The sequence below is a fragment of the Saimiri boliviensis genome, chromosome 1, assembly GCF_048565385.1.
Source record: "Saimiri boliviensis isolate mSaiBol1 chromosome 1, mSaiBol1.pri, whole genome shotgun sequence".
Lineage (NCBI taxonomy): Eukaryota > Metazoa > Chordata > Mammalia > Primates > Cebidae > Saimiri > Saimiri boliviensis.
Window position 1 is genome coordinate 97,425,307 of NC_133449.1, and position 18,114 is coordinate 97,443,420.

An 18,114-nucleotide genomic window follows, 5' to 3' on the forward strand; every position below is an offset into this window, starting at 1 on the left:
GGAAAGGATATGAATGGATGTGTTGAGAAAGGAAATGCAACTGAGCCTTACGCAAATTAAAAGTTGCTCATACTCTGGCATAGTAAAGGAAATGCAAATTAAAATGTCACTTAGATACAACTTTTCACCTATCAGATTGGCACAACTCCAAATGGTTGTGGGTAAGGTTATGGGAAAAAAATTGCTGTCATCCTTTGAAGGCGGTAGGCAGGATGAACTGACGGTATCTATCAAAGTAACAGCCATGTCTCCCCTTGTTCCAGAATCTCCATTTTGGGGAATTTTTCCTTGAGACATACTGCATACATATAAAACGATAAAGCTGTCCATGACAGCAATTTTGTAATAACAAAAGATTGGAAGCAAGCCAAATGTCTATCAAAAGGAGGTTAAATAAACAGTGGTACCTCTACACAAATAAAATACTGTGCAGCCCTAAAAAATGAGGGACTTCTTTATAAAGTAACATGCAAATGTGTCTAAGGTATAAGAGAGCAAAGTTAAAAAGAGTATGCATATTAAGCCAAGATTTGTTCTCTTTAAAAGAAGGAGTGGTATAAGAATCCATATTTACATTATCAATGAAGGGGGAAGGTGGGAATCATAAATGTGGGACCAGGCTGGAAGAGGGACTTCCTGCTATATAATTTCATAGACATTTTTGAAGTTTTGGTTTTTTTTTTTTTTCCTGCAAACACACACATGCAAAAACAAAATCAAGTGCAATGAATTAGACTGACTTCCTTTCGATTAGTAATAATCTGGAAACCTGAGGACTTCTAGTCACCTTTAAATATAAAGAAACTGAGGCATAGAACTAGTGGGTCAACATAGCAGCAGATAAAAACTGGCATATCTAGAAGACCAGAAGCCAAATCATTTGGCTTCCAGCTTGGGGTTCTGACACATTCATTATGTAAGCTTCCTTTGCTAGGTTGAAATAATGAGCGATAGGACAATTCAATCCAACTTAAAGCAACTTTAGTCCAGGCGCGGTGGCTCAAGCCTGTAATCCCAGCACTTTGGGAGGCCGAGGCAGGTGGATCACGAGGTCGAGAGATCGAGACCATCCTAGTCAACATGGTTAAACCCCGTCTCTACTAAAAATACAAAAAACTAGCTGGGCGTGGTGGCGCATGCCTATAATCCCAGCTACTTAGGAGGCTGAGGCAGGAGAATTGCCTGAGCCCAGGAGGCGGAGGTTGCAGTGAGCCGAGATCGCGCCATTGCACTCCAGCCTGGGTAACAAGAGCGAAACTCCGTCTCAAAAAAAAAAAAAAAAAAAAAAAAGCAACTTTATTGAATATTATAAAGGTACTGAGGTGATCCGTGCACAGGGACATTCAGATATATACTTTCTGGGCTCAAGCATCTCCTAGGACATTTAGGAGGCTATGACATACATTATACGAGACAATCAGGACAATTTTGGGCAACACATAAGTAAGCACAAAAAAAGATGACACAAACAACATTCATTATGGATGGCACAGAGCAATATTTCCCAGAGAAAACCTCTCCCACAGATTAATTCTATGACAGCATAGCAAGAAGATGAAGATTAATGTCCATTTATTTGATTTCTTACTGAGAATGTAAGATAAGAAATCCCAGAATTACATGTGTTACCTGTTAATGTTTCATCTCTTCTCATTAAATGTCTATAAAATAGAACCAAGTCAACTCTATAAATGACACACACCGTCACTAGGCACACTACTGCCACCAAGGTCAAAACAGCTATGATCATTCCTCTTGTAAAGATGTGGCCTGGGATATCAGCCATGTCTGCTAGAAAAGAAGAAGAAAAAGGAAAAGAAAATAATCAAGAAATCTTACCAGTGTCGCCCATCATCAATCACGTGCTTGTCCATTTTTACTGTTAGCTTTAATGCAGTAATTGCCTAGCCAAGTGCTGACACATTCCGCTGAGCAACTCCACATTTCTGCCTTTAGTCTGGAGTAGTAATAATTCTACTCAAGTTTTTAAAAAATAAAAATGTGTACAAGGATATTTAGAGACCTGAAGTGAAAACATTATGCAGTATTGTATTCTACCTGTACCAGTGGAAATCAGATTTCTCAGGTGAAGAGATACTAAGCTGAAATACATAGGGATTCACAGAAATCTTAGCAAGTGGGTTGAGAACATAAATAGAGGTGAATGGTTTTGAGAGAAGAGAGAGAGAGTACTGGATTGACATTTGTCTGGGTTTGTAGCTGGGCTCCATCAATTATTTTGTATTGTAGGAAAAATCATGGATGCCCCTAAACCTTAGTACCTTCATCTATAAAATGAATATACTAACAGTTCCTGCTTCACTTCTAAGGCCGCTCCTTTGGGGAAGATTAAATGAAATATTACACAAAAAGTAGTTAATACAGCACACAACTCTTGGAATTTTAGCAAGTTCTTTGTATAAAAGTGCCACTTGGAAAAAAAAGTTACATTTTTTAGATTGATTCCATTTATGCTCATTATGGACAATATAAGATAACACAGATGAATAAAAAAAATAAAGTAATTTTTAACAACCGTTCACAATGTGATGAAGGCTGTGTCAACATGATGGAATATTTCCTTCTGGGTTTTCTTTTTGTCTCTTAAAGTTTTTACTTAATTGAGATCATACGGTAATCACTCATTATTTCTGAATTTTTTTTTTTTTCCTTTTTTGAGACAGAGTTTCGCTCTTGTTACCCAGGCTGGAGTGCAATGGCACGATCTCGGCTCACCACAACCTCCGCCTCCTGGGTTCAGGCAATTCTCCTGCCTCAGCCTCCTGAGTAGCTGGGATTACAGGCACGCGCCACCATGCCCAGCTAATTTTTTTGTATTTTTAGTAGAGACAGGGTTTCACTATGTTGACCAGGATGGTCTCGATCTCTTGACCTCGTGATCCACCCGCCTCAGCCTCCCAAAGTGCTGGGATTACAGGCGTGAGCCACCGTTCCCAGCTTACTTCTGAATATTATGAGCATTTCCATAGGACATTAAAATTATAATTCATAATATCCTAAAATTTAGATTGATTGGAATTTGTAGTAAGTATACATAAAGTTGCAGTCCATTTTATATGTCTAATATAAATGTATACATGTGTATTTATATAAATGTATATGCATGCATGTATATGCATATACATTTGCATGTGTATATATATACATGTGTGCATGTATATATGTATATATATATACAAAAATGCATATACCTTTATCCGTATTTCTAATTCTTTTTTTAAAATGCATTGTAATGGTGGGGGCATCTCTAGGTCAGTAAGTATAAACGCGCTTAAAACTTTTGCCATCTTGGTACAATGTTCAGAAATTATCTTTCCATGTCTTTCCACTATGGATTCTGGTAAGCTGCTAATGTTGCTTAATAAGTGAGCTCTTGACAGAGCCAGGGTCTGGAGCTCCTGTACCTTTGCAAGGACTGCAGAGTTATAACTGTGTCACACTTTTACACAGACACACACACACACACACACATTGACAAGCAATTCCTTCCAGGGTAATGGTGGGTTGTGAGCTCCAATTCCTAAGCCTACATTTGTGAGGACGTAGGACGCCAGCCGCCCGAAGAAGCAGGAGAACTGACAGGTTAGAAGTGTCTAGGGCAGGAATAGGACACTCCTGCCCTGCTCTAAGAGGGGAGAGGCAGCTGGTGGTGAGCAGGCCCCAGGAAAGCCTGCCCAGGGAATGGTCCAACAAAAATAAGATTTGAGCCCCGCTCCCTCAAGAGTGAGTGGACCACAGTGCAGGCATTCACACAGAGGTGGAACACCATCTGCGAAAAGCCTTGTGGAAGGTAAGAACACAGATTCCAGTTCAGAGTTTCAATATCTTCACCTGCCGTGTGACCTTGGGTAGGTTTCTTCACCTCTATAAAGCTGTAGTTAAGACTGGATGAGATCATGGGGGGAGCTTCGCCAGATCCTGTCATGTCATGACCATCTATGGAATGTGAGCTGTTGTTATGAGTGCACGTGGTAGAAAGGCGGCCCCTGGGCACCAGGATAGCCCAGCTGGAGGGGCTTTCCAGCCTTTGTGCTCTTCCTATCCCACTCCTTCCATTTGCCACAAAACCAAGGCCCAGTCTGTGTGTGTGGCTCTCTCTGCATGTCTGTGTGTGTCTGCTGTGTATCTCTCTCTCCATTACTCTGTCTGTTTCACTCTAATTTCTCTGTCTCTGCATCTCTTCATTTCTCTTTCTATCTCCCTCTCTCTCTGTTCCTCTAGATGTGTCTCTTCTTGTCTCTCTTATTTCTCTGTCTCTCTGTGTCTCCATCTCTCTCTCTCTCTCTCTCTCTCTCTCTCTTTCTGTCTTCATCTCTTCAGAGTTGTCTGTTTGTCCCTCTGTCTCATGTATCTCTGTCTGCTCTCTCTGTGTCTGTCTTTCTCTCTCTGTGTGTGTCTCTGAAGGCGTTAGTCTCTGTCTCTCTCCCTGTCTCTCTCTCTTGCAGATCTTGCCTTTCCCTACATTTCCAGGGAGTTGATGGTGGAGCCTGGGAATGAACAGTGAATGAGTAGTGACAACTGGAAACCACAGCTTTCTGGCTCCAGTGACAGCCATTTCTGAGCAGCTACTGGGATGAAGGCCCTGGGCTGCGTTACTCTGTTGGATGAAGGGGATGGCGATCCTGGGGCCCTCCATCAGTTGGGCACTGAAATCAATAGCCCACAGATCGGGGCTATTGATGGTCTGCTTGCCAAGTCCAGAGTCTGACCCAGGATAGGGGCACAGTCAATCCTTGTTGAATGAATGTGTACACACAAAGCCCCTGAGCCTGGTGCCCTGCTGAGGCTGCTTGGAGCAGCAGTCACACAGAGCATATGCTGGCTTCACCCCACACGGATCTGCAAACTCCCTCTGGGTGCAGTGCTGGGTGCAGGGGCTGTCCTAATGGCCTCCCCAGGAACCTCACTTTCAGCATCTGCATGCCCAAGCTTCAACTGCTGTCCTGCTCGGGCCCCCTGATTTCCACATAAGGTGGAATATGACTGTGAGAGCAAGTGAATGAGTTTGTGTTTTCAATCTCTGCTTGGCGTCATGAGACAGAGGGGCTCCGCAGAGCTGAACACCAGCTCTGCCACTGAATGCCTATGACACAAGGTGGCTGATTTCCCCTCCCAGGAGTTGGGTTCTAATGTGGAAAATGAGGACGTGATCACCTTTGAGAGCTCTCTCAGCAGCAATGAGCTAAGATTCCTCGAACTTCCAAAAATAAATCTTTCTCACCGTTTCTCACCAAGATGAAGCTTTTGGTGTCCGTGCCTCCTGTGCTGGTCACAGTGCAATTATATGCAAAATTTAGATTGTGTTCAGCAATATTTTCAATTCTCAATGCTTTTGAAGCATGCCATCTCCCTTCTGAAGTCCTGTAAGAAAAGAAAATAGTTTAGCAGTAGGCTTTGTTCTTTGCCCATGAGAGGGGAATTCATACGTTTAAAATGCTCGAAGGTAGCTACAATGTTGCCCGCGTTATTTCCCCCCTTTTTGGTCAGTACTTTTAAAGCGTGGACTACAATAAACCCTGCCTCATCCGTGGGACATCAGAACTGACAAAAACAGCCCTCATGAGGCCATTTGGGCACTGTGCTGTCAAATACCTGGCTGATGATGAGATATGCTGGCAGGATATCCACAATGTTCAACTGAATTCAACATGTATTGGGCACGATCATATGCCTGCTCCTGGGCAACTAGCCAGACTTTATGTAAAGAGCTTGTAGACAAGTGTCAGCAAGAATGTAGAGCTGCCAGCATGGTAACAAAGAATGTACCAAAAAATGTGTAAAAAGCAGAAAAAAAAACTCAACAAGTGTAGCTAAGGTGCTAGACAACTTAGTCTGAGTCGTGTATCAGTACAATAATGAATGATTACAGTACGAGCCAAAGTCATTCAGAAAGCCTTAAGTGACTATATGTTTCAACTGTTTTTTTTTTTATAAGTCTGACCATTCCTTAATGCAAGAATATAGGCTATTTAATTATCAATATGCATACAGTTTGGAACCTTTCTGGCCTATTAGAAAAATAAACAACTTAAAAAATTTTTCAAAAAAGAAAAAAACCATGGCCTAGGTAACTGCCCTTTTCTAAGAAGGTAGGTAAAATCCCCATCTCCATCAGATCCTGACTGACCAAATGCAACTTTATAAGGTGATGCTAAGTGCCCTCGCTGGCCTTCTTATGGACCTTCTTTTCCAGCTTGGATCTTGGCAATAAATTTCTGCCTAATCCAACCACCTAGGGTATGGCCATCATAATTATAAAATATGCACATTAAAATTATAATTTAAACTAGCCCAATATACATCAGCCACCCAGTGTTTTTAATATGATATTATATATAATATGATTGTTATATGATATATATCATGACATATATATTATATATACATACATAATTCTTATTTCTTTCTCTTCATGTACATTAAGATCCAATCCATTGTCATACATCCAATAAAGTATATCCTTTTGATTCAGCAAAGCAGAGCAGTTGAGGCTTACATCTTTTCCTGGTAAAAGTTGGCAACTAAAGTTCTGATTTTAGAAACTCAGGTTTCTTAAAAGTTTCAAAACAATATGATCAATGTATGTTAACCTAATGCAAATCATGATGCTGCATCCCAGAAAGAGAATAAATATGCCTTGTTTTAAATTGAAAGAATACATAAAGCAGAAGAATTAGGTAGCAATTACAAGCCATCACCAAAATATGATTTGGCTTCTTTTTGAACATTTTTTAAAATCGACTATTAAAACTTAAGGTGATCAGTGTATTTTCTTTTCAGTATACAGTTTAGTAGGTAGTAGCATCAGGACAATACTCTCACTGAGACTTCTTGATAAACCAAATGGATGAATCCAAAAAAAAGTTAAATTAAATGAACATTAAAGACATCAAAGTGCAGAGAAAATAAAGATAAATTTTTGTACTAAAAATGTACTAGGGAAGGATTCCTTCCAGGGTGAGCTAAGAGAGGTAGCCATTTCATTCCATGGAGGAATTTGCTTTGGTTTGGAATAAACAGAAAGAGTCTCATAGAGACAAGAACATCCAGTGAAGCTCTCAGAAGCTGCACAGGCTTGCAGAATTACTGCTAAGTGCTCAGACAGTGTAATAAGCTGTATAGGCTGCATGATATCACTTGCAGTTTCATGGTAATCAGGAAAGCAAGTCTTATCAGAGAAAATGGCTGCAACAAACACATGACCGCAGCAACCCCTCTCCCCACAGCTATCAGAGATGAAGGCAGATTGGATCTAATGTACCTACATCCCAGCCACCCCAGCTCAGTTCTGAGTCAACTGAGATACTCAAACTCTCATACTACCTACTTGTAAGAAAAAATAACACAAACTGTATTTACTGTAATTGTTTCATACACAAAGATCAACAATAAAAAGTTAAGAGACACACAAAGAGACAGAAAATGTGCACAATAATCAATAGAAAAGATAGATAATAGAAGCAGACCTACAGATGCAGAATTTAGCAGATAAAAACTCGAAATAACTGTTTGAAAGAAAATAGAGAAAGAGATGAACAAGTGGATGGAAATAAGATCATTTTCAACAAAGTGTAATTTATTTTAAACAGAATAAAATGAATATTTTTATATCATGGATATATGATATACCAGCTATAACAGTAATTTTAAATATACAGATGGACTAAACATCATGCTAACCAGATTTCAAGAAAGATCCAAATACATGCAGTTTATGAGAGACATTTATGTATAGAACAAAAAAGTTAGTAGTAAAGGGATGTAAGAAAAGAAAAATATGCCAATTCCAAGCAAAAGAAAACTAGTGGCTATTTCATATGACAGAGCAATGCATTGAGAAAGGAAATATTATGATAGATAAAGAGAGATATTTCATAATGATAAAAGTGTCAATTCAACAAGCATAAATCGGTGTATGCATATAAGATAGCTCCAACATATATAAAACAAAAATTTACAGAACAAAAGGAGATAGAGCCAAATTGACCTTGATAGTTGGAGATATTCACATGTCTCTCTCAGCAACAGATAGAACAAGCATGTAAGAGATTGGTAAGGATATAAATTTTTTGAACAGCACCATTAACAAACCAAATTGACATTTAAAGAATAATAAAACCAAAACCTATAGACTCTACCTTTGTTTCAAATGCCCTTGGAACATTCAGCAAGATATACCATATTGTAGGTCTTAAGTAAGTCACTACAAATTCCAAAAGGTTGAAATGACACTGTGTATAATCTTGGACTATAATGAAACTAAAGAGGACATCAAAAAGAGACAATGACTAGAAAGTTTTCCAAATATTTGGAAATTTTAAAACAACAATATTTTTTTGGTGGAAAAACAAATTACAAGGGAAATTTGAAGAAATGGTTTAAACTGAATAGTATGAAAATATGAAAAACAGCTAAAGCAGTGCTTACTGGGAAACTTGGAGTTTGAATGTATATATTACCAGAGGAAAATTAAAATTAATTATCTAACTCTTCATGTGTACAAACTAGAACAAAAGGTACAAGTTAAGCCCCACTGAGCAGAAGTAAAAATAACAAAGACAAAGAAATAAATAAAAATATAGAACAGGTAAACCTCAGGTATAAACGGCATAGGACCCCAGCTGCACTGGGCACTTACGGTCATATAAACCACTGTGGCTCCAACTGTGGTTATAAGATGTGGACTTTGGAAGCAATCAACAGTGACTGCCACTTTTCAGTGATTTGACTTTGGACACGTTGCTTACCCTTTTTGCACTTCAGTTATTTAATTCATAAAATGAGAATACATGCCTCAGTGTTGCTTGGAGGATTTAATTCAATAACATATCTCAGTGACCTAGCAGGATACCTGGCTTAGCATATTTAGTATATGTGAATTTCTTTCTTTCCTTCTTTTTTCCTTCTTTTGAAAGAAATTACTCAATTGGACATGTCCATTCATAAGATCTAGCTAGACAAAACCTAAATATGCATACAGTCAATTCAGTCAATTGATTCAAAGTCAATCAATTAATCAAACATTCAAACCACTAAGTTAGTTTGAATCATCTCTCCAAAATGTTCTCATTGATTTTTTTTTTTTTTTTTTTTTTTTTTTGAGACAGAGTGTTGCTCTGTCTCCCAGGCTGGAGTCCAGTGGTATGATCTTGGCTCATTACAACCACTACCTTCTAGGTTCAAGCAATTCTCCTGCCTCTGTCTCCTGAGTAGCTGGGACTACAGGCACGTGCCACCATGCCTGGCTAATTTTTGTATTTTTAGTAGAGATGGGGTTTTGCCATGCTGGCCAGGTAGATCTCGAATTTCTGACTTCAAGTGATCTGCCTACCTTGGCCTCCCAAAGTGCTGGGATTCCAAGTGTGAGCCACCATGCCCAGCCTAATTTTTTATATTTAGAAATGACCATGAAGACAGTTAAATAAAAGCCACACACAGGCAGTGAAAACAGTCTATAGACCACAGGCAGTTCCACTGTCTCTTGAACTTTAAAATGTTTCCTCTTTTAAGTCAGGTTAAAAGTGGCAACATTCAAAAAATGCCACCCTTTTTCTAGTTTTGTAATGTTATTCACTAAATATGAAATGTGTATCTGGGGCCATTCAATAATGAATCATATTTACCCTTGGAAGACTGTATTATGTCCCTTACTCATAAATATAGAATATACATCTGTTGGAGTATATACCTAATTCCACTGCAACATGATTAAGCTTTGATCCAAGAAGAACCGGAACTATGTAACTGCTATCTAGAAGTGACAAAAGAAAAGACAAATATATTAGTGTTGCCTTGAGCTTCTCTAAGACAAGCATCTATTAGAATTTGCACATTTCATGTAACAAAGATTCCAGTAGTCGGCAGTTTGTGTTCACTTGAGTCCTATTTGCATTAACTAAAGGTTGCAGATATGTTGTTTGTTGTTTCATTTTCCATCAACTCCCTGCTCACAGAGATGCTTAAAGCACCTTGTACCTGGTTTCCTCTCATTCAAATCCGCAGCTTCTGCTCACTTTAACTAAAAGGCAGAGGAAGATGCCCCTCCACTGCTGCCTGACTTCCAGACGATCAAACATGCAGGACTTGGACCATGCAAAATCACTGGGAAGAGCCTTTCTGCTCTGTCGTGATTCCCTCCATCTGTCCTCCTCAGCTGGCCTGTGATGGATTTACAGGGCGTGGGGCCAAGACAGGGTGAAAAAAGCAAATCCCTCTAGGTGTCCACTGTTCCCTGGCAGGATGCTAAGAGCAGTGTCCCTTCCATATTGTGCCCCAGGGGCCTCACCTCAGCCCTGGCCCCTGTTGGTTAAGTCCATAGGCCAAGTTCTACTTTTGCTCCTGAGTGGCTTCTGACCTCGACTGGAAGGACTGCACATAAATCCTGTCTTCTCAGTCCCCATCTGGTGAGGCTTGGGAAGTAAATCATCACTCAGCAAGCTCTTGTCTAAGGCAGCTGACAACTGCAAACCCTAAGAGCAGCTGTGGTCATAAATTTAAACTGGTACATGGTTAAGTTATTGTTGACCCTGACATCTGCATTGGTAATGTTCCTCATGACCAGAACTGTTCCCTTCTAGTAACCACGGTGCTTTGGGGGCATTTCCAAGCAGCGTCCAGAGCAGCCCTTCTGGGACTTGCGGGTGCTCAGCAAGCAGAATGCCTGGTCAAGTGGAGTATAGTGGGACTCAAAAGCTTTCCTGCAGCTTCCACACCTCCGTGAGCCCTCTCAGAAAGTGCAGTGCCATGGAGTGAGCAGTTGAGGATGCAGTGGGCAGACATGTGAGCAAGAACAGGAGAATGAAACCAGCACAGTTGACCCTGAGGTTTAGAGTCTGGACTGGGTTCCCCAGGATTCAGAGTCTCTGGGCAAGCCTGAAATTCTGGCAGACAGGCAAGAGGAGCTGAGATGTATCTAGGGAAAGAACTAACTCTCAGGTCTGGCAGCCTGAAGCAACATGGGCTTGAATTCAAAGACAAAGATGCAGGAGGCAATTTCTGTATAAAGGGGAAAACTGCTACTGACTACCTTTCTCTGGATCAATTTTTTCCCCCTGAAACTTGCATGGAAGATTTGAGAAGGGGAAGTGTGAAGAACATCTTAAGCAAAGGGTGCTGTCTACTAACACTCAAATTATATCACAGGAAATCCAGATCAGCCCTGAGTTGGCACAACTGGTGTAAAGCGAAGAATGCAGTCCCACATAGGTCACAAAAGGAAGACAGCACCTTAGTGCATCCCCTTGACGTGACCGGTCTACATAGGACACTAGCATCAGAATCAAAATGGCACAGAGGTGGTCAGCAGTTAGAGGAGACACCACCAGATCAGCCAGAGCATGAGACCAGGAAAGTGGCAGATGTCCGGTGGAAATTCGGGTAAGTGTGATTCACGAGCATGAGCTGAAGGCAATGGTACTCCTGGGTTCCAATAACAGTGCCCAAAGTATGGTGTTTTGGCAGGTTGAGTACTTTAAACTTAAGGACATTGGAAGTCCTCAAAGCAGCCTCAAAATCAAGATTTCTGTGACCTTCTCCTGCTTTGTGTCCCCATTCTCCCCAAAGCAAGTCATAGAAACCAGACTTCTTCCCAAAAGCAGATCATAAAAACTAGAATCCTTTTCCCCAAAATAAGTCATAGAACCAGAAGCATGACTCTAATCTTCTGCCTTTCTGTCCAGGACCTGGCTAAAAATTTCTTTGACCTTCTTTGGTCTGACAGTAGGTCTTAATACCATCTGCCCTCTATCCGGGGAAAAGAAATATAACAGAGAGGCCAAAAAGAATCAGAGCAGACAGGTCTTCCTGGGTTTTGCCACTCAGTCTATTACCCAGGAAAAAAGAAAGGTAGCAGAGAGGCCAAAAAGAATCTGAGCAGACAGGTCTTGGTGGGTTTCCCCACTGAGTCTATTAGCATTAGGTCATACCCTTTTGCCCAATCACATTTCTATGTGGCTGTCCATTCTTCTAGAGCCTAAGGACTTAAAAAGAAAAAATGGTTTTCCCTGAGTCTTGGGGAAAGTCTTCCCCAGTCTTTCTTCCTTTCTTCTACCCTTCCTTCCTTCCTTCCTTTCCTTCTTCCCTTCCTTGCTCCTTCCTTTCTTTTCTTTTTTCTTTCTTTCTTTTTTTTTTTTTTTTTGATTGAGTCCCACTCTGTCACCCAGGCTGGCATACTATCAGCTCACTGCGACCTCCTTCTCCTGGATTCAAGCAATTCTCCCTGCCTCAGCCTCCCAAGAGGCTGGGATTATAGGTTCTGCCACCACGCCAAGCTAATTTTTATATTTTTAGTAGAGATGGGTTTTCATCATGTTGGCCAGGCTAGTATCAAACTCCTGGCCTCAGGTGATCCACCCACCTCAGCCTCCCAAAGTGCTAGGAATACAGGCATGAAGCACAGCACCCAGCCCTGGGATCTTCATTTCTGAAGGCTTCCATGTCACAGAAAAGTTTGATTAAATAAATTTGTTTTGCTTGCTTCTTTTTAATCTGTCTCTTTTATGGGAGCATTGTCATGACCCTTATGATGGGGAGGAGAGGTATCACACCTTTCCACCACTACAGCAGTCACCATGTGGCAGGTAAGAGATCTCCATCTGTGATGGCAAGTGTACCATAATAAAGACACAACGTGGAGAAGGCAGGAGCCCAGCCCCACTGTCCTCAACAAAGGCCAGAACACCTCCTGACGGTCGTCTCCAACTACAAGCTCTAATTTCTGTAAACTGATGGCAACTTTACCAAATCCAAAAACATAGCTAAGATGGTGAAGCGTCTAGGCCTTTTGTTGTATGTGGCATGGAAGGAGTTGTTGCTCTCTCAATAATGCACACAACAGACATGTAATGAGCACCTGTTACATGCCAAGTGCCAGTCATAGGTATTCAAGATGCAAAGATGAGGAGCAGAACTCAGTGCAAACCTTTCCAGACACTTTTCAAGTTATTGACTGAGACACACATGTAATGGAACTCTGACAGCAATCAGAAATACAAACAAGAGGTTATGGGTGCATGAAGGAGAGGGTCATTTGAGTGGAGTCCTGAGAGATTCAGCTGACATTCTCCAAGGAGACAAGAAAAATAAGATGGACAATTATGGAAGTAGAATATCTTGTGCTGCAGGTGAGGTATGGGAACCCAGCAGTGGGATATGGTCATTACAGCAGAGCTCTTCCTCTCCCTGAAGCCATCCTAGAGCTATACACACACTCACTCACTCAGTCATCGTCAACTAGTCCTACAGGGGATGAACCATTACCGTCCCATTTCATCATGAGGAAGCTGAGGCAGAGAGGAACTAAGGAAATTAACTCACCCAAGGCCACAGCCTCACAGAACTGTTGTGAGGATGATATGAGACGATTCAACTCAAGTACTTGGCACAATCCCTGGCCCATAGCAAGTATCCTTTTAATAACGGATACTCTTATGGCTTCGTCAAAGAAGGAAGGAAAGTTGCTGATGGGTGGAAAGCAAAGATGGTGGGAGAGAAGGTGTAGGTTCTAAAAGAATCAAAGGAATAGAGATTTATGTAAGAATAAAAATACATGTAAAAAAGTAAAATTAGTGATTATAGGGTAGATGATTTTTTTTTTTTTTTTTGATTCAATCTCACTCTGTCACCCAGGCTAAAATGCAGTGGCGTGATCTTGGTTCACTGAAACCTCTGCCTCCTGGGTTTTAGCAATTCTCTGCCTCAGCCTCCTGAGTAGCTGAGATTACAGGCATCTACCACCATGCCTGGCTAATTTTTGTATTTTTAGTAGAGACAGGGTTTCACCATGTTGGCCAGGCTGGTCTTGAACTCCTGATCTTGTGATCCACCTGCCTCAGCCTACCAAAGTGCTGGGATTACAGGCACGAGCCACTGGCCCGGCCCAAGGTAGATGATTATACATGGAATTTACGTTTTTGAGTTTAAAATTTCAGTTTTGGATTTCCTAGACTCTGGGCTGTGGCAGGCAGAATAATAGACCCCAAAGTTTCCCACATCCTACTCCCGAGTTCTTGTGAATATGGTATGTTACACGGCAAAAGGAACCTCTAGATGTGATTAAATTAAAGATCTTGAGACAGGGAGATCATCCTGAGTTATCTAGGTGCGCACAATGTAGTCTCAAGGTCCTAATCAGGAAGACAGAAAGGTCAGAGTCAAAAAGGAGATGGGCTGAGGGAATCGAATGTGTTTGACTCCGAAATGAAGTGGCACAAGCCAAGAATGGTAGGAGGTCTCTAGAAGCGGGAAAAGGCAAAGGCAAATAAATGTATTTTCCCCTAGAGCCTCTGGAAGTAGTGAATCCTGCCAAAACCTTGATTTTACCCCAAAAGACCCTAAACTTGGGGTAATTTGTTACCCTGGCAATACGTGGGTGTATATCACTACACGGTTGTAGTGAAGAGGAAAGATGCTGCTAGAGAAAAGGCTGTACCAAATGCGAGCCCACAGATTTTGCTGAGCAAGCCACCCACACAGGTGTTACAGTTTCTAGTTCCTCATGATGATGGACAGGGGAAGTCTAGGCTGGATAAACCATTGTCTTCAAATCATCAAAGGAGCTGTCATTTTAAGAAGGGACCAGACTTAATCTATGAAATTCTTGAAGGCAAACGAAAATCAGTGGTTGGAAGCTACAAGAAGGGAAATGGACTCAACAGAAAAAAAAAAGACTTTGACAGTCAGATACTAAAATGTGGATTAAGCTGCTGTGTGATTTGGACATTTCCTTGGTAGTTTCCAAGAAGGGACTGGATGATCAATTATTGGCTGTGCTTTATGATGAATATCTTCACTGAGTGAGGTTTAATTAAATACCTTTAATGTCCCAGGATTCTGTTCTTCCACCACACACAGCCTGGGTCCTTACACTCTCTAAGCCAACAGCCCTTTCCCCAGCAGGTCTTCCCCCATTCATGAGGCTCCCCCTCCAAGACCAAGGTCACATGGAGTCTCCTGCATCTGTCCTTCCTCCAACTTCCCCCTGCACTCTTGCAGCCTCACAGGTGATGCTGTTTGATACGGTGGCACCTTCATGCAGCTTATTGCCTCTCCTGATTATAATCAAATCCCTTGAGAATAGTACAGTGCTCACTACATCTCATATTTCCTTGCTTCCCTGCCTCGCTGTGCTAAGTACCGTTTATTGACTACAGATGTCTTCAATAAATATTCATGGAGTGAAAATGTAAATTTAACAACAAAAGATTCCAGAATTTACTCAAAGATCATATGAGAAAGAACTGACTTATGTGTGGTTTATTTATATAGATTTTCATTTCCTTCCTAAAAAGAGGTTGTTTTTCAGCCAAGTAGAGGTCCACCAAAATGAAGATTTTGACCCTTGTATTTGAACTAGTGATGTGGTCACAACCCCAACTAAGTGGGTTCTCAATTCCTACGCAGTTTTGAAGAATGAAAAAATTCCATTTTACTAAAATACATCTGCTTCTTCCCAATTCTAAGATTTCCCTTACCTCCCAATACTGTTATATTGAAGGTTTTGGTGATGTTAAATAGTTTTCCATTGTGATGAAGGAAATGCACGCAGGAGTAATATCCCTGATCTTCAAACTCAGCATTCTTCTTTATCACTGGGTTTTCCTTGTTCTCCAGTAGCTTTTTACAGTTCTGTTTTTAAGAAAGCAAGTTAAAATACTTTAAGTAAAAGCCGAATTCATATTACAATTATCCAAATTTTTGAGTTAAATATCTTTAGAGAAAAAGGAAAAAAGAATGGAAAGTAACAATTCCTGCATATATGTCCGTTACTTGATACTACTTTTACCAAAACAATTAAAAGTAGTGCCATTGCTGTTGTTATGATTGTCATTATTAATAGATACTGGGAAGTACAGCATGGGGAAATAGAAGCATTGTAGCTGCTTTCGTCAGTTTCCTTTCACCTCTCCTTTACACGCGTGCACAGAGATACAAACAGAGAGGCAGAGACAGAGAAAACACTGCAACAAAAATCCTTGCTTGAGTGACATCTCTGTTTCCCACATGTTCATTCCAATTTTGTGTATTCCAGACCATGCTTCCCAGGGTTGGGTAGTGGAGTGGGAGGAGAATTACTCAGAGAACTGAGTAGCTAGCAGACCACCCATGCCCTTAACACCCTCTACCAGAAGCCAGCAAGCTGATTAGAAATGTTGAACAATGAGAACACACGGACACAGGGAGGGGAGCACTACATACTGGGGTCTGTTGAGGGGAAATGGGGGAGGGACAGGGAGTGGGGAGGTGGGAAGAGATAGCATGGGGAGAAAGGACAGATAAAGGTGAGGGGACAGAAGGCAGAAAACCACACTGCCATGTGTGTACCTATGCAACAATCTTGCATGTTCTTCACATGTACCCCCAAACCTAAAATGCAATAAAAAAAAAGAAATGCAACAGTAATATTCCAATCCATAGGTACACTCAAACTTCTCTACCTCACACACACACATTTTCATACATGTCACAGGAATTAATACTAATTGTAATAAATAATATCACTTTCTTCAATCCAGCACATCTGATCCAGAGGTAGGTCCCAGAGCCATCCAAGGACCACATGGGAAGGCTGAGGGCTGAATGGTCATCCTTGACCAATGGACACTGTTTCTGCAAACACCAGGCAGACAGAACCTACTGCCCACAGACTTCTTCCTCAGAGCTGGCAGCCACTGGGGCTAGACCCATTGTGCATAGAATGTGCCATGAAGCACCCACATGTGTACCTCACATCAGTAAATTATTTATGTATAAGTCAAAGTTTTATAAAACCAGACTAATTTTTCCAAGCTGTGGAAAAGATCAGAGACTCTTCACTTTCTTTTCCAGTCAGTGGTTTACTGATTTGCCCTCCTTGCTCTCAGGTGAAGTCATGGTCAGTCAACAGGCTTAGAATACTTAGCCCTGTGGTCAATTGTTTAGCTAAACATCCTTGATGCACTAGTGTTCTTAATTTAAATACCTGTATTTTGGAATTTCTTAAAACTTGGCACACTAAGCCTCATTAATTTAATTGTACTGTAATACATTTGTACACTGATGGGAAATAGAGTCGAGTCAACTCAGGACTGATTCGAATGTTTAGAAAACATTTCAGAATAAGAGCTGTTTTTGAAAACCACAAGTAAACAGTGCTCAAGCATAAGATACAAACAAAAGTTTCAGGGAAATCATCACTTGTTTCAGCTTTCCCAAGTTCTGTTCAGACCACTCTCTCTTACAGCTCTTTAAAGTTTCCATGACAGAAGCACATTATTCATATTTGTTATTCAATATAAACTACATCAGCTGTCCCTAACCATCTTGACACAGAGATTGGTTTCGTGGATGACAATTTTTCCATCGACGAGGGTGGGGGAGTTGAAGGGGTATGGTTTGTTTGGGGATGATGCAAGTGTATTACTTTTATTGTTCACTTTATATCTATTATTATTATTATATTGTAATGTATAATGAAATGATTATATAACTCACCATAATGTGGAATCAGTGGAGTCCAGAGCTTGTTTTCCTGAAACTAGATGGTCCTATCTGGGGGTGAGGGGAGACAGTGACAGATCATCAGGCATTAGATTCTCATAAGGAGTGTGCAACCTAGATTCCTCTCATGCCTGGTTCACAATAGGATTTGCACTCCTATGAGAGTCTAATGCCACTGCTGATCTGACAGGAGGTGGTAATGTGAGTGACAGGTGGTGGCCCGGGGATTCAGGATCCCTGAACTACACAATTCATGTTGTGTGTGTGCATGGATAGGAATGTGTATGTTTTTTATGCATATATACACTCTATACACACACACTATATATATGTGTGTATATATAATTCCTATAGCATGATCTAAAAGAGCTTTTATTTTTTATTTACTTTAAGTTCTGAAATACATGTGCAGAATGTGCAGGTTTGTTACATAGGTATACACGTGCCATCAACCCATTATCTACATTAGGTATTTCTCCTAATACTATCCTTCCCCTAGTACCCCGGAGTGTGATGTTTCCCTCCCTGTTTCCATGTGTTCTCATTGTTCAACTCCCAGTTATGAGTGAGAACATGTTGTGTTTGGTTTTCTGTTCCTGTGTTAGTTTGCTGAGAATA

At 40.8% G+C, this 18,114-nt stretch overlaps 1 protein-coding gene across 3 annotated transcripts in view; it reads right to left on the reverse strand.

The window, feature by feature from the left end:
• IL18R1 (interleukin 18 receptor 1) overlaps positions 1-18,114 on the reverse strand; it is a 42,833-nt gene that overhangs the window by 7,503 nt on the left and 17,216 nt on the right. Inside the window, exons 5-9 of one of the 3 annotated variants that reach the window (XM_074400578.1) lie at positions 15,492-15,645; positions 9,710-9,772; positions 6,411-6,525; positions 5,243-5,382; positions 1,630-1,788 (exon numbers count right to left, since the gene is read on the reverse strand). In XM_074400578.1, the coding sequence (XP_074256679.1) occupies positions 1,630-1,788; positions 5,243-5,382; positions 6,411-6,525; positions 9,710-9,772; positions 15,492-15,645 (631 nt within the window). Of the gene's footprint in view, positions 1-1,629; positions 1,792-5,242; positions 5,383-6,410; positions 6,526-9,709; positions 9,773-13,335; positions 15,403-15,491; positions 15,646-18,114 lie in introns of those variants that run through there. The other 2 variants (XM_010333640.3, XM_074400582.1) reach the window with 2 other exon arrangements.